Source organism: Aotus nancymaae, unplaced genomic scaffold (genome assembly GCF_030222135.1).
Source record: "Aotus nancymaae isolate 86718 unplaced genomic scaffold, 86718_ANA_hifiasm-v0.15.2.pri h1tg000036l, whole genome shotgun sequence".
Taxonomy (NCBI): Eukaryota; Metazoa; Chordata; class Mammalia; order Primates; family Aotidae; genus Aotus; species Aotus nancymaae.
In genome coordinates this window covers 6,647,863-6,664,057 of record NW_026988450.1, presented here as the reverse complement: position 1 = coordinate 6,664,057, position 16,195 = coordinate 6,647,863, and the positions used below count along the sequence as shown (strand labels likewise).

The 16,195-nt window shown below is 35.4% G+C and overlaps 1 protein-coding gene across 1 annotated transcript in view; it reads right to left on the bottom strand.

The window, feature by feature from the left end:
- Window positions 1-16,195, bottom strand: part of RP1 (RP1 axonemal microtubule associated) — a 306,195-nt gene that overhangs the window by 227,460 nt on the left and 62,540 nt on the right. The window contains exon 4 of the mRNA XM_064384191.1: window positions 1,159-1,322. Coding sequence (XP_064240261.1) covers window positions 1,159-1,322 — 164 coding nt within the window. The remainder of the gene's footprint in view (window positions 1-1,158; window positions 1,323-16,195) is intronic.

Here is a 16,195-nt window from a genome sequence, read left to right as displayed (position 1 = left end):
CACAAAGAGCTGAAATCTAGTAGCAGGATTAAGAAAAAGGAAGCATCAAACTATGAAAATGAGGGGTTAAACCATGGCACGTGTATACCTATGTAACAAACCTGCACGTTCTGCACATGTACTCCAGAACTTAAATAATTTAAAAAAAGGAAAAAGAAAAGAAAAGAAAATGAGGGGTCAAGGGTGTTCTTTTCATAATACTTATTGAAAATTATTTAGCCCTATAAACTATATGAATATACAATTCAATTTAAAAGTAAACAAGAAACACTAAAATAGCAAAACAAAAAAGTTCAGACTTTTTATTTCTTACAGAAAATAATGACAAAGTCTTAATCTTTACTTTTAGTGACTACAAACATAAGAGTGTCTTTAAATATTAACTCATATATGATGGAAAAGATAGATTAATCTAATGGGAACAATGCTTCCAAATGGTTCAGTCTCTCCTGTGGTTGTAGTAAACCAAACGCCCAGGAACACATGGAGGTGGCTGTCCTGTGAAGACTTGCAATACTTAAGGACACTCTCTTTTCATTGTGAGTTTACTCTGTCTCCACCTGGTTCAAGTCAATCCTTCTGTGCATCATTAATTTATTCAACAGACAGTACTAAGCACCTATAAGTGCTAGGTGCTTGACCCATTTCGAGTCTTGCCTTTGTTTCCTAATATTTCTGACTTCAGTTTAACAATATGGCACTAGTGTCCCTGCTTCATCTTTGTTTCCCTCTAGATTCTGATCTCTCTGTGTCTAACCATGGTCTAATAACTTGAAAACCAATAACTAATAAAAACCAATAATTAACAACTTGATGAAAACTTCTTTGCTGTCCTTGTTTAATAATTTTATTTTTCCCTCTTTGAGCTTGACTTTGAGCCTTATCTGTAGAGCCAGAAAGGTATAAGCCCTTTCTCCTGATGTCTGTCCACATAAAAATAAATGTTGACCATCTAGTATTTCTCTCTAGCTACTGTCTCTTCTCATATTGCAGATTAACTTGTGTTAAATCTGCTTGAGCAAAAACATTCATAAATTACTTTTGAATAATCTTCTACAGGGAACATGGTGTTATTAAAGGGATGGACTATGTTCATTCCAAAGTACCTATTAGCTGTATCACTTATATTAACAGCTTATACTCAGTTTTATTACTTACAGTAAATATGTCTTCATGGCCATCCTGAAATCGAGCCCCATCTGTTCCATAAAGATATATGGGAGCTGAACTTCTATGTTGTCCATATAGAATAATATAAATCTGTGAGCTGGTCCCTGCATCTGGCAAGTCACTGGTGATTATAAAAACTTTCCAGTTACTACCTATAAAAGAGAAAATAACATACAGCATTATGGCAACTGATAGAAATGGAAGACTCAGAAGAGAAGGTCATCATAAAACTAGGAGAGTTCAGGATAGATAAAACTTACTCTTCCTCTCCTCTGAAAAAGTGTCATAACAGAAAATGTATATTTGAAATTAAAAATACTCAATAAAATTACTACAATGTAACAGTGAGAATATTTCCAAGAAGATCTTTAGTGAGGTGGCTAGAGTGGTATCATTAGCATATTTCAGTTGGTCATACCTGGACTCCAAGAGAGTAACTAAACAACTTCTTTGATGCTCCCAATATTTTAACAAAATATCTCCAATATTCTCAGCTCTAGCATGTAACATGTGCATTCAGAATTAATGGCTTTTAGGATTGTTTTTTGAGTTTAGATATTTATTTTCCAAAATAAAAATTTGTATAATAATTAAGAATATAAACTGGAATCAGATGAGAATTTGAGAAGTTATATGCTATAATTTATTCATTTATTATTTTAAGTATCCCCAATTAATAAAGTAAATCCTACAAACAAAAGTAACTAAATCCTACAAACAGAAGTAAATTTTGTATCACCTAGAAACAAATGAAAACAACGCTAGAAAATACATGGCTCACTGTGAATGTAACTGAGACTGACTAAACATTATAGTACCTTAATCCTAGTATGATATGTCCTAGGATTTCAATTTAATTTTTCCAGGTTTTTTTAGGGTAAACATAAGGGTATTATTTCATTTTCACACTGCTATAAAGCTACAATCTGAGACTAGGTAATTTATAAATAAAAGAGGTTTAATTGACTCACAGTTCCACATGGCTGAGAGGGCCTCAGGAAACTTACAATCCTGGCAGAAGGCAAAGAGAATCAAGTACCTTCTTTACAAGGCAAGAGAGACAGAGAGACAGAGAGGAGCTGCCAAACACTTTTAAAAAACATCAGCTCTCATGAGAACTCATTATCCTGAGAACAGCATGGAGGAAACCATCCCCATAATCCAACCACTTCCCACCAGGTCCTCACTCACTCACTCAACACCTGGGAATTACAATTCAAGATGAGATTTGGGTGGGGACACAAACCATATCAATCAGAAAGCTGATCTGTAAGAAAAATGAAAGCCAGGTGTGGTGGCACATGCCTGTAGTCCTAGCTACTTGGAAGGCTGAAGTGGAAGAATTGCTTAAGTCCAAGAATTTGAGGTTACTGTAAGCTATGATCTTGGTACACTACACTCTAGCCTGGGCAACAGAGCAAGACCCTGTCTCAAAAAAAAAAAAAAAAAGAAGAAGAAGAAGAAGGAGGAGGAGGAGAAGGAGAAGGAGAAGGAGAGAAAAGTGAAGTAATGAGAATTTAGGGAACACACTCAATATTATATAAAAGAAGACTACAAGGCAATAAAATTAAGAATTATTGACTTAAATGGCATCCTATTCATTAGACTGTGTTTTCCTCTCTTCAAACTTTGAACTAAAATGTATTTGCCATTTTCATCATTAAAATAAATAACCAAAGGCTAGATTTAAATTTTATTTATATGGTACAATAAATGCACATTAAATTGATGTATGTTTGTATTTGTATTTTTTAATTTTTATTTATTTATTTATTTATTTTTTAAAGAAGGGATCTCGTTCTGTTGCCCAGGTTGGAGTGCAGTGGTATGATCTTGGCTCACTGCAACCTCCACCTCCTGGATTCAAGCGATTCTCCTGCCTCAGCCTCTTGAGTAGCTGAGATTTCAGGTGCCTGCCACCATGCCCAGCTAATTTTTGTATTTTAGTAGAAAATGGGTTTCATTATGCTGGTCAGGTGGGTCTCTAACTCCTGACCTCAAATGATCCGCCCACCTTGGCCCCCCCAAGTGCTGGGATGACAGGCATGAGCCACTGGCACCTGGCCTATTTGTAAAAACATCTGCTTTAAAAGAGAAAACTATATTTTGTTTGCCCTATACATGGTGGAAAGCCATGTTAGGCTACCGAGTCATCTTGTTAGACAATCAGTAAATAAAAACATAATTTTAAAAAATTAGTAGAGGATTGTCTGTCTTTAACAGGGACAGAAAAAGTTAAATTGCAATTACAAACTATAGATCTAGAAAAATTCTAGCCATGTTCTGTAGATACCTGATATGTTAGTTCTTGTTTTAATAAAATGAACTAACACACTTCTGTCTTAGAAATGCAGCAAAAGAGTTCAGGGGAGAATCAATACTTGTTAAATGTGCAAGGACCAAGTCAATCAAGAAAGAAATTGCATTTTCCAACAACTAGGATGGAAGGGCTGAAAAGTGAAGGAATGGAAATAAAATGAAAATAATGAAATATGATGTCTGTTTACTACAGGGTTTTGCATCTCCCTAAATCATTGATTGTTAAAATCTTAATCTCACAAAGAAGTACTATAAAAACTGAATCTAAAGATCATGAACTAAGATTCATCTTTCAGTTTATAACTTACATCTCAATCAATAGAAAGCCAACAAGTCATTGAGTCATTACTAGCTGACCACTTTCTAGGGAGGAGTAGACGAAAAACGTAAAATGATATCATGGTCTTCCATTAGCTTGTAATCTATATGAGGTAGTAGGCCAACATAGCAAAAGAGAAAAACATCAGAATATTCTTAATGTAAGATTTTAGTGAAGTGAGGTCAGATCACAGAAAAACCAACAAGAAAAATTAGAAGGAGGAGAAGGAAAAGAAGGGAGGGGGAGAAAGAGGAGAGAGTGGGGAGGAAAAAGAGAACCACAACAAGCCGAAAGAAAAAGAAAAAATCAGCAGAAATTAAAGAAAGTACAAAACTTTATGCCATAATCTTGTAAAGTAGAAGCCAAAAGACAAGTAAGAGAGAAGATATCTGGAGTTTACAGCATCTAACCCAGTTTTCTCAGAATGCTATGGGAGAAAAAATGGGAACAGACAAAATTCTAAGTCTTTGAAATATGCATATACCCACTAGTCCTCAATTTGAAAAAGAGTGAGTTGAAGGGGTGAGTAAATGAACTGGAGAAAAAAGAATGCAGGTAGTGGACAAATGGCTCCTTTTTTCTTTATATAAACAATTTAGTCATTTAACAGGCAAACAGATTAAGGAAGGACTCAATTTACCAGAACAGACATAAAACAAATAAAAAAATCTGAATAGTTCTATATCTTCTAAAGAAATAATAAATTTATATGGTAAATATTTTTCACAAATAACTTCAGGCCCAGATGGCTTCAATGGTGAATTTTCTATCAAACCATTCTAAAAAATATTATCAATCCTACATAAACCCTTTGGAATCATTCCCAATTCATTGTATAGAAGAATATTACTCTGGTACCCAAATCAGAAAAGACATTATAAGAAAACTGCAGAGCAATAACCCCATAAACACAAATGAAAATATTCTCAATAAAAATACTAGAAAGCCACATCACCTATAATCTTCAAGTTTATTCCAGGAATGCAAGTTTTTTTTAACATTAAGCAACCGATCAATGTAATTCACCATATTAACAGAACACAGAACGTGAAATGATACTCAGCATCATTACTCATTAGAGACATGTAAATAAACTAAAACCACAATGATATAGTGCACTACATACAGTGACTACAATTAAAAACAGTGAAAATATCAAAATAAGGATATAGAACAATTAGAACTCTCATGCATAACCAGAGGAAATGTGAAATGGCATAATACTTTGGAACCAGTTTGCAGTTTCTTGTAAAGTTCAACAAACTTACCATATATCCTTGAAATTCCATTCTAGTAATCTACCCAAAGAAAAACATATACACAAAAACTTGTACATGAATTTTCATTGCAGTTTCACAATAGCCAGAAATTAGAGTAACCCAAATGTCCATCAACAGGTTAGCTATGGATTTAATTCTGTCTTCAAAAAGATATGAAGTCCTAACCTCTGATACCTACAAATGTGACCCAAATTAAACATAGTGTCATTGCAGATGTAATTACGATATAAACTAAGATGAGGTCATGCTGGAATGGTGTCGGCTTTTAACCCAATACAATTTAGAAAAGAGACATACGGGGAAAATGTCATGTGAAGATGGAGGTAGAGATTAGCATGATACATCTACAAATCAAGGAACACCAAGGACTGCCGGAAATCACCAGAAGCTAGGAGGGACACACAGAACAGGATGTCCCTCAGAGCACTCAAAGGAATCAATTCTGCTGACACTCTGATTCCAGATTTTTAGACAACAGAATTATGAATGAATAAATTCTGTTGTTTGAAGGCACCAATTTGTGGTACTTGGTTACAGCAGTCCCAAGAAACTAAAAAAGATTTGATAATAGGACATGGGGTATTGCTGTAACAAATACCTAAAGCTTTCTGGCTAGGTTCTGGAATAGGCCAAGGGTGTGCCTGAACAACCTCTTGCTAACAGGATTAAGCATGTGATTCACTGATCCAATCAGCTATCTCAACAGAAGCCAGGAATAAAGATGGGGTTACAAGTAAAGATCTCTGGAGAACTCCTGTGTCTAATGGTACGGATACCTTTGGCATCCACAGAAGACCAGCAAGGTTTCAAAGAATATTATTTCATCAGATGAAAGAAACAGAGATGGGACAAAATGTGGAACAAATGACTCTGAGGGCAGAGAGGATGGAGCTACTGCCTCAGGGGCTGAGAGAGTAGGCGGCCACCCTAGTAGGACCCAGAGAACAAAGGAGTAAGCCATTGAGGATCACTCTCAGGCCTTGAAATTTAGTGAAATTTGCCCTGCTAGGTTTCTTTTTTTTTTTTTTTTTTTTTTGAGACGGAGTTCCGCTCTCGTTACCCAGGCTGGAGTGCAACGGCGCGATCTCGGCTCACCGCAACCTCTACCTACTGGGTTCAGGCAATTCTCCTGCCTCAGCCTCCTGAGTAGCTGGGATTACAGGCACGCGCCACCATGCCCAGCTAATTTTTTTGTATTAGTAGAGACGGGGTTTCACCATGTTGACCCGGATGGTCTTGATCTCTTGACCTCGTGATCCACCCTCCTCGGCCTCCCAAAGTGCTGGGATTATAAGCTTGAGCCACCGCGCCCGGCCCGCACTGCTAGGTTTCTAACTTGCTTGGAACATGTTATCCCTATTTTCCTTTCAATTTCTTCCTTTTGGAATGGGAATGCTTATCCTATGCCTGTCCCATCATTGTATTTTAGAAGCAAATAATTTGTTTTCTAGTTTCACATGTCTGTGAATGGAGAATTTTGATCCAAGATGCATTATATCCAGAATCTCACCTATATTTAATTTTGATAATATATAAAATGAGATTTGGGACTTGGTGAAATTATTATATTTAGATGAGATTTTTAATTTAAAGTTGATGGTGGAATGGCTAAAACTTTTGGGAATGTTGGGATGGGATAAATGCATTTTGCACATAAGGACTTAAATTCTCTGGGGCTAGAAAGCAAACGGTTGTGGGTGACTAGGTATTTATAAGAAGAGAAGAGATACAGAGACAGAGGAAGAGTGCTACAGGAACATGTATCAGGCATTCCAGCTATCCTGCCGCAAGCCAAAGAATGCCAAGAACTGCAGGCAACCACCAGAAGCCAGAGAAGAGGTGAGGAAAGATCTTCCCCTAGAGCCTTTAGAGACAGCATTCAGACTTCTAGCTTCAGAACTGTGAGAATAAATCTGTTGTTTTAAGTTATTTAGTTTGTGGTAATCTGTTACAGAAGCCCCAGCAAACAAGAGGTGACTGTACAGATCAAATGTGTTACATAATGAATACAACTCCAAAATTAAAAAGCACAAACTACTAATAGATGTAACAATTTGGATGAATCTTAATCTTTATGCTGATCAAAACCCTAGTCACAGGAGTATATACTTTATGATTCCACAGGAGAACTGCTAGAAAAGGCAAGTTTATCTGTAGTAACTAAAAGCAAATGAGTTCTTTCCTAGGGCCAGGAATAGTGGAATTATCTTCAGAAAACATGAAGAAACTATTTGGGATGATAGAATTGTTCTGTATCTTGACTGAGATGGTACTTAGGTGAACCCAACCATCAAAACTCATCAAATCGTACATTTAAAATGCATACATCTCTTTATGTAAATTATACCTCAATAAGTTGATTTTTTTAAATATTAATAAACAAAACTTGTAAAAGTCATAACCCCAATGGTAAAACTGTTTTAAACTGCCACACAAATGAAAAAGGACAAATTTCCTTTATTTGCAAACAATTCATATAATCAGTAAAACACTAAACATGGATATCACAATGGAAAAATGGACAAGAATATGAATAGGCAATTTATTTTAAAAAGCGAAAGAAACACAAGTGATCAAGAAATAGATAATATGCTCAACCTCCCTTATAACTAAAGAAAGACAAATCAAAATACTGTTTTTCATCTATCAGAGTGACAAAAATCTTTAGTTTTAAAACACCTAGTATTATAAGAGTGTGAAGAAATGGACTTTCTCACACATAGTTTGACATCAGTGAAGTTTCATATTCATATACCTTTATGGAATGGCAGCTTGAGAATATCTAGGAAATTTTATAATACACATATCTTTAATGTAACTATTTTACTCCTGTAATTTACTATACAAATATACTCAGAAAGACCCAAACTATGTGTACTAAGAACATTCTTCAAAAGTCTCCTTATCTAATTAGTGAATATTTAGATACAATCATGTCTCTTTAAATACAGAATGAGTTAAATTTTGGCTCAATGCAATACACAACTATTTTAAAAGAATAAGTAAAGCAAAATGTGGTACAATTTGGATACTATTATCTTAGTTTTATAAAAAATGATATTCATAAATATATGTACACATGCTGCTATGCACATTTAAAATTTAGAAAAAAACACCTTAAGATACCTTTATAAATAAAGTTTAGAAGTTGGAGACGGGAGAAGGAAGACATTGTTTAGTTTATACTTGCCTACACTATCTAATTTTTTACTACATATTATATAATTTTTACCTTTTTAAGTTGGTTAAGTATGTTGAGAGGAAAATATATATAAATAGTGAACCAATGAAAAGTTCTTTAGGAGTATCAGCATATAGGAAAACTGTGCCTAAATTCCTTCAAAAAAAAAAAAAAAGTTTTGACCTTGTGATTGTCAAAGTCCTCTCTAGAATTATCACTTTTTATATTTACAGAGTTCCTAATCATCATATGTCAACTGTTCTTCCCAGTAGAGTATTCACAAGTTAGAAAAATCTTTAATAATCTATAAATGATGCCAAATAGAGAAGACTGAACCATTTCTGCAAATCAGTACATTGACATTTAGTGCCACAACAAATTATGTATCTCTAGTCACAAAATGGCTTGACTTTTCTGTGAATGTGAATAGTATATTTGTGAGGAGAGGAGAGTAGTAGATCTTCAAGGTCACACACAATCATCTTGAGCTCTAGACTCTGAAACTTGATTTTAGATAAGTTAAACTTTCTCAGTTTCTTCATTCAGAAAATGGAAATAATACATTCCTCATATGGCCTTTAGGAGCACTAAATCATAAAATGTGTTAAGCACATAATACAGTGCCTATTACATAACCGCTACTCAAGAAAGGAAACTTATTATCATTGTAATTGTTAAAAATTACCTCTTTTGCATCAATTAGACCAGGCATTCTCAAGAGAGCAATATTAATCCCAAAGGACAAAAATTGGTTTTTAGAGAGCAAAAAATCTTAAATATATAATGGTTTGGGGCCCTCTAAACTCAGTGTTATCTGGCAAAACATTATTCCTTAGTATTTAATTTCTCTCATTAGCAGGAGGCAATAACAAAAAAAAAAGTTGAGAAGCTAATTAAGCTACTTAAGAATTACATGTAAAAACTGTTATCAACCTTGTAAATTTCAAAGAACAAATTTATTATATAAATGGAAATTAATGTCCTGACATACAAAATTAGAGAAATAGTGCCTGTGTCTGTCTACACAGCTGAGTGTTTGCAATTAATATATATAGCAATAAAAAGAAACAGGAAAGAAAAGATAAGCCTTCATGATAGAGGTATGTAGCCACTGGATTACAATGGTGTCTATAAGGAGATTTATATAAGTGAGCATTAGCCAAATGTAAATCACAGATATTTGAGCTTAAACCACTGGAAATCAAACTCCAAGCAAGGCAACAAGACTGTTCAATCTTAGCTACCATTGTTTCAAAAAGATTATGTGAAATCAGAAGTAGCCATAAAATAAGTAACTTCTGAGTAGTACAAGATACAGAACTAATGGAAGATAACTGTTTCTTTTTTCATGCCAGAAAAACCTTTTCTGCTCTTTGCCTCCTAAAGTAGCAAAATGCCAATCTGAGTGTCCAAGGTAACGACAGACTGCTTTACAAATGGGCAGGGTCATCGTGTGCAGTTCTCTCTAGTAGGCTTCTGCACACTGCCTCTAAGCACCAGCTGGCTTGACTCCTTCATGTTTCTATGGTCTCTATTTTCACGCAGGAATATAAAGCCCAAGGATACTTGCCTGGCATGGACAAAAATTTATACAGTGGGGGGAAATTCCAAGCCACACACTCAAAGCTATAGTCTCCAGTTGCTGGTTTAGCAATTTAAAAAGGAAAAATGAAAGAACCTAGATTGGCCAAAGCAATTTTGAAAGAGAACAAAGCTGGAAAAATTTATACTATCTGGTTTCAAGCCTTGATATAAAGCTACAGTAGTCAAGATGGTATATTTTGGCATACAAATATATGTACAAATCAATGAAATAGAATAGAGAATGCAGAAATGCACCCCCACACATGTGGTTGATTAATTTTTGACAAAAGACTATCCTTTCTAATTCAAAGTATTCAATGAAGAAAGGATAGTTTTTGGAACAAAAAGTACTGGAACAACTGGATATCCATTTAAAATAAATGAACCTCAACTCTTAGCTTCTACAGTATGTTTTATTTAAAAAAAAAAAAGAGCTCAAAATGGGACAAATGGATTCAATGTAAGAATTAAAATGATGAAACTCCTAAAAGAAAACATAGGAGAAAATCTTGTCATTGAGATAGGCAGGCAGAGATTTCTTAGGTAAGACTTGAAAAGCATGAGCCACATAAGGGAAATTAACAAAGTAGACTTAGCAAAATTTAAAATTTGTTCATTCAAAGTTCCACCACTAAGAAAATGAAAACACAAGCTATTAGATTGGGAGAAAATATGTGCAAGACATACATCTGGATATATTGTATTCATCTGAATATATTGAATATTATATTTATAATTGCTTCTCAACCTTTGACTGAGATCAAGTGAATCTATTGTACCCAGAATATGTAAAGAATTCTTGCAACTCTAGATTTCAAGTGCCCAACAGAAAATAAATTTGGAAACACACTATACCACAAAAGGTATATGAATAGCAAATCAGTACCTGAAAAGATGTCCAACATCAATAGTCATTAGAAAAATGTAAGTTAAATGCAGAAAGTAAACACACTGGTATAGCTAAAATTTAAGACTAATAATACCAAGTACAAACCAGAATACAGAGCAACTAGAATCCTCATATATCATTAGTAGGAATACAACATGGTACAGCTACTTTTGAAAGGAGTTGGTAATTTCTTATTAACATACAATTACCATACAAGCTGGCAATTTAACTAGGAAAAATAAAAAAGTATATCCTGCAAGAAGACTGTACATGAATGTTTATGTAACTTATATCCATAATAACCAGAAACTGGAAATAAATGTCTATTATCTGGTGAATGTATAAACAAAGTGTGGTATACACATACAATGAAATACTGCTCAGCAATGAAAAACAAACTACTGATTCAGGCAACAACAATGAGTCTCAGAATCATTTTGCTAAGTAAAAGAAGCAGATATCAAACATGCCAGACCATAAGATTCCATTTACATAAAATTCTAGAAAAAAACACTACAGTCACTGAAAATGAATCCATGGTTTCCAAGGGCTGGACAAAGGGGAGAAGGGATTGGCTATACAGGGAAATAAAAACTCCTTTTTTGGGTGATGGAAATGTTCCATTATCTTATTGTAGTGGTGGTTACGTGAATATACATTATTTGTCAAAACCTGTTAAATCATAACACTTAAAATTGGAGAATTTTATCAAATGTAAATTGTACTCAAAAAGTTTTAAAAAGGCAGAGAGAAAGAGAAGGAAATTAAAAATTAAGGGATTATTACAGAGGTCCATCATGCTCAGGTAATATTCATAGCAGAAATTTTAAAATGAAAGAACAAAAAACCAGAAGGGAAAGATATGAGAAATAATATAAAACAAATTCCCAGAACTAAAGGATATGGGTACTGAATGCCTATACGAGTGTGTATTATTGTGAAATTTCAGAATACCAGAATAAACAGATGGTCCTAAAAGCTTTTGGGAAGGGGAGAGTGGTCACATGTATAGGAGCAGAAATGAGAATGGCTTAGTACTTTTAATGTTGGGATTAGAAAATAAAAGACAAATTTTTAAAGTTTTCAAAATGTTTGAGTTAGTTCTAATGCATAATGCCATATAGTTTTTATCCATTAAACATGAGAAAATAAAGGCTCTGCCTCCCAGGTTCAAGCGATTCTCCTGTCTCAGCCTCCTGAGTAGCTGGGATTACAGGCACACTCCACCATACCCAGCTAATTTTTTGTATTTTAGTAGAAACAGTGTTTCACCATGTTGCCCAGGCTGGTCTTAAACTCCTAAGCTCAGGCAATCCACTCACCAAAAGGCATTTTCATACATTCAAGATAAAAAAAAAAAACAAAAAAAAACCATACACCCTTTATGATAAATGTAACAGAATTTTCTCCACCTAAACTGAGGCCTAAACTAAGATTTCAATAAACAAGACATCCAATATAGAGAGGAAAAGGAGATTCCTCTCCTTTTTTTTCCCTCTCCTTTTTGGAGATTCCAAAAAAGGAGATTCCCAGGATGTTGCTGAGGGATAGCTCAGGATGATGACTGCACAGCCAACTTGGATTGAAGCACTTCATGTTGCACAAGGGGGAGGTTGGGGAGGTGTTGGGAAGGGATTTTCTCAAGGAATATTTTCAAGAAAAAGGATATCCCCAACGGAAAAAAAATAGATAGATATGCACTTTTCTGCTGACAGAGTACAGCCTGGGGAAGAGCTCAGTAATAAATGATAGTCCATTTTTAATCCAAGGAAAACCAAAAATTGTTGAAAAAAGAAAACATAGAATATACTAAGAGGCTCAGTTGAGGAAAATATTTACATATTTACATAGTTATTAAAGTGAAAACCCTATAATTTAATTAAAAAAGTATATTGGCGGGGACAGGAGGTGGGAGGCTGAAGGTGAAATATCAACAGACAAAATCTAAAATTGAAAAAAAAAAACAGTATTTCTCTAAATACAGAAATAAACAGAAAAAGAGCTAAATATTTTCAAGAAAGATGCCTCTGTGGAGTGGGAATTAGATACGTACAGGGTCAGAACATGGTCTATTTTTATTTTGAGCTTTGTATTTCTCCCTGACTAAAACTAGTTATAAATGTATAACTTTAAATGCAAATAGAAGGGTTCACCATTGAAAGAAGTAAAATTTCTATGCTGGATAGTCTGCCAGTGCTGGGCTACTGTGTGGTTCTGGTTCTTAATGCCTTACAGACACTAGGTAGTCAGCTGTATGCAGACTCGTCCAGCTTAGGCACTAACTGGGAACCCCATGCCTAACCCACTCAGGACCACCCAGGAGTTCAGTCAGTCTTAGTGAGATACTACAAATCACTCTACATGCTTTGACATTTCAAGACAATCTGACATTTCATGAAACTCTATTTGTTGATCCAGATTAGGTCTACAAATTCCAAGTAGAATGTTGAACAGGGTATACAAGGCTAACCTCCCCATCAACCTCTTAAAGGAAGAGCACCAGACTGAATCTCCATAATGCTATACTATGCCATGCCTCCTGGAAGGGTGACAGGACAGAGCCCATTGTGCAGATTGGTGCAAACTAATGGGTGAACAGGGAGAAAGTAAGCAAAGGCATAAAATAACAAATCTAGAGAACTTTCTCTTGGTCCAAGTCATTCTTCATAAAATGACTTTTTGAGAATTTCCACTAACAGCCCTATATATGTCTAAAACAAACTCCAATGTCATTTAAATGACATGAAGTTATTCTTTCAGATTTTCTATAGCACATCCATGAGAATAAATGGGATACATATGTATGCAAGTGTTGTGATTTTTTTTTTTTTTTTTTTTTTTTGAGACTGAGTTTCGCTCTTGTCGCCCAGGCTAGAGTGCAGCGGTACAATCTCAGTTCACTGCTACCTCTGCCTCCCAGGTTCAAGTGATTCTCCTGCCTCAGCCTCCCGAGTAGGTGGGATTACAGGCACCCACCACCAGGCCCGGCTAATTTTTATATTTTTAGTAGAGACAGGGTTTCGACTTGTTGGCCAGGCTGCTCTTGAACTTCCGATCTCAGGTGACCCACCCACCTCAGCGTCCCAAAGTGCTGGGATTACAGGCATGAGCCACCACACCCAGCCAAGTGTTGTGATTTTTACAATGTTTTCTTTCTAATTTGGTCTTGAGGTTTTTCTTGAGAGTGGCCATAAGCTCCAGCCTTGCCCTGTCCAGAAATTCAAGGGATTTGGTTGTGGATGTTGACAGTGTGCCTTCCATGGGATGCCTCTTTATCCTGAAGGATGCCTACTGCCTAAGTGTCTGACCCATGACTAGGTACCCTCTCACAGGAAACTGTTTTTATAGGCAGACACCCTTGTGGGTCTTGCCTGACCTGTATCCACATTATTCCTGTTTAGACAGTCACTCTCTAAGATAGCTTTGACCAAAAAGAAGGCTATGTTAAGAGTATCTATGCCAAATGAGACACAAAGAAGTGAAACCAAATGCATGAAACAGAAGTCTTTATTAGTCACAGTTCCCAGAGAGGTTATGGGAGCCAACAGAAAGAGGCAGCAGGGAGCTCAATCAGCAAGGGTTTGGTGGGGCAAGGAAGAGGGAGAAAAGGAAGGAGGGAGGTTGGGAGAGAGAACAGTTGGGAGAGAGGGAGGAGGAAATCTCTGGGACTATGTATGCCTTTATTAAGGTCTGTGGGCATTATCCCTTAGGCTTTCTTGTGGGGGTTGTAGATTGGCTAATCTAAAGAATTAAGTTCCCCTCTTCCCTCCTGAAGAGGTGAACCTATTTACGTAACTCTAGTGTTGACCATTACATGTTATCATGTTTAGTCACTGTGGCGTGTGCTAGGTTTGGGGTCAAAGAAATGAGGAACAGGTAGCTATACAGCAAACAACCACATGGGAAAGTAAGGTTTTAACTAAGCCCAAGGTGACAGAGTAGAACTAGAGTTCACATATTACGTCAGGCCTAAAAATGGATGCTGAGGCAGCAACTACATTAAACAAACTTCTAAGTCTATATATGAATATTCATATATATGAACATAAATCTAGTATTTAGTTCCATATCACTCATTTCTTACTAACCACTTTCAGTCTCAATATAATGAATTCCTGTGAGGTACAAATCATGTTTTCCACGAACCTACAATCCTTCTTAATTTACTTGGTTGTATTGATTCACCTGAGCTTTAACCAGTCTTATTTAGGTAGCAGTCTGTAGACTACAGCCATTTATCAACATTAGTGTTACAGAAGAAAAGAACTATTCTCAAGAGGAAAAGCAGCTAAATGATTTTTACTCCATTGCCACTTGTTTTTTGTTCTTGCTGTTACTGATTGCTATGATAATCTGTGTATGAATCAAAAAGTAAACATTAATATATTGAAATATCTACACATAGAAAAGGCTCATGTGTATGTCCTGTAGGAAGAATTCCCATTGTTAAAAAATAGTCATTGTATATTACATCTAAAGTCCATGATGAAAATTGTTGACTAATTTTTGTCTAGAACAAGATGAACATACCTTCTCTAAACAATCAAACACAGTACTTGTCTCTGTTTGAAGGTTTGCTGCTTTGTTGCTTAACTTTCAAAAGCTTTTCAGTCATACATTGTTTGCTATGACTTGGGAATATTCCCTTAATAATTTAGCACTTCAGTCACTGGAAGACAAACCCTTTAAGGAAAAAAACTGTGAGATACCTTAAAATGGACAAAAAAGAAATTACTAAGTGCCTTGTCAAGCCCTCTTGGGGTTATCTCTGTTTTTTCATTATCTTTAAATTATCTGATAATCCTGTAAATTGTAAAAACATAGATAATGCAAACTATTCTTGTCCACAGACATATAAATTGGTTGTGCCCAGGGAATGGAACTATTGTCCTGGACAGACCCAATTCATTTCAGCATTTCTCATTGCTTATTTTTAGTGATACTTTAAATTCTTCCTTCAGCCCATTATATATGTTAATGATTCCCTACACAATTTGTAAGTTAAATAAACTCTTTGGCACATGGTCATGTAACATCTATATGGAATTCATGATTTTGCCTTTTAAAAACAATTATCTTTTAATACCTTAATGGACAAGAGAGTAGAACAGTAGAAAAATGCTAAGTACTTTGGATTAAAATATCCCTGGGCAGTTATGGAATTCTTAACCTCAATGAACAGGGAATAGAAAGTCACTTCGTCTTCAGGGTAGAGCTGTACATACAGTATCAAACCACAATACTCAAGACTTTTTATGAGGATCAAATACAGATATTAAAGTAAAAGTGCTTCTTTACTAGCCTCCATGAGTTTTAGTCCCCATCCTGCTACATTAAAGATACTATTACCCATCAAGAGGGTTCTTGTGAGGACTGACTGAGATAACATATAAAGAACCTAGCCCAATATTTGGCACCAAGCAGGGACTCAAACTGTTAGTCACCTTCACTTT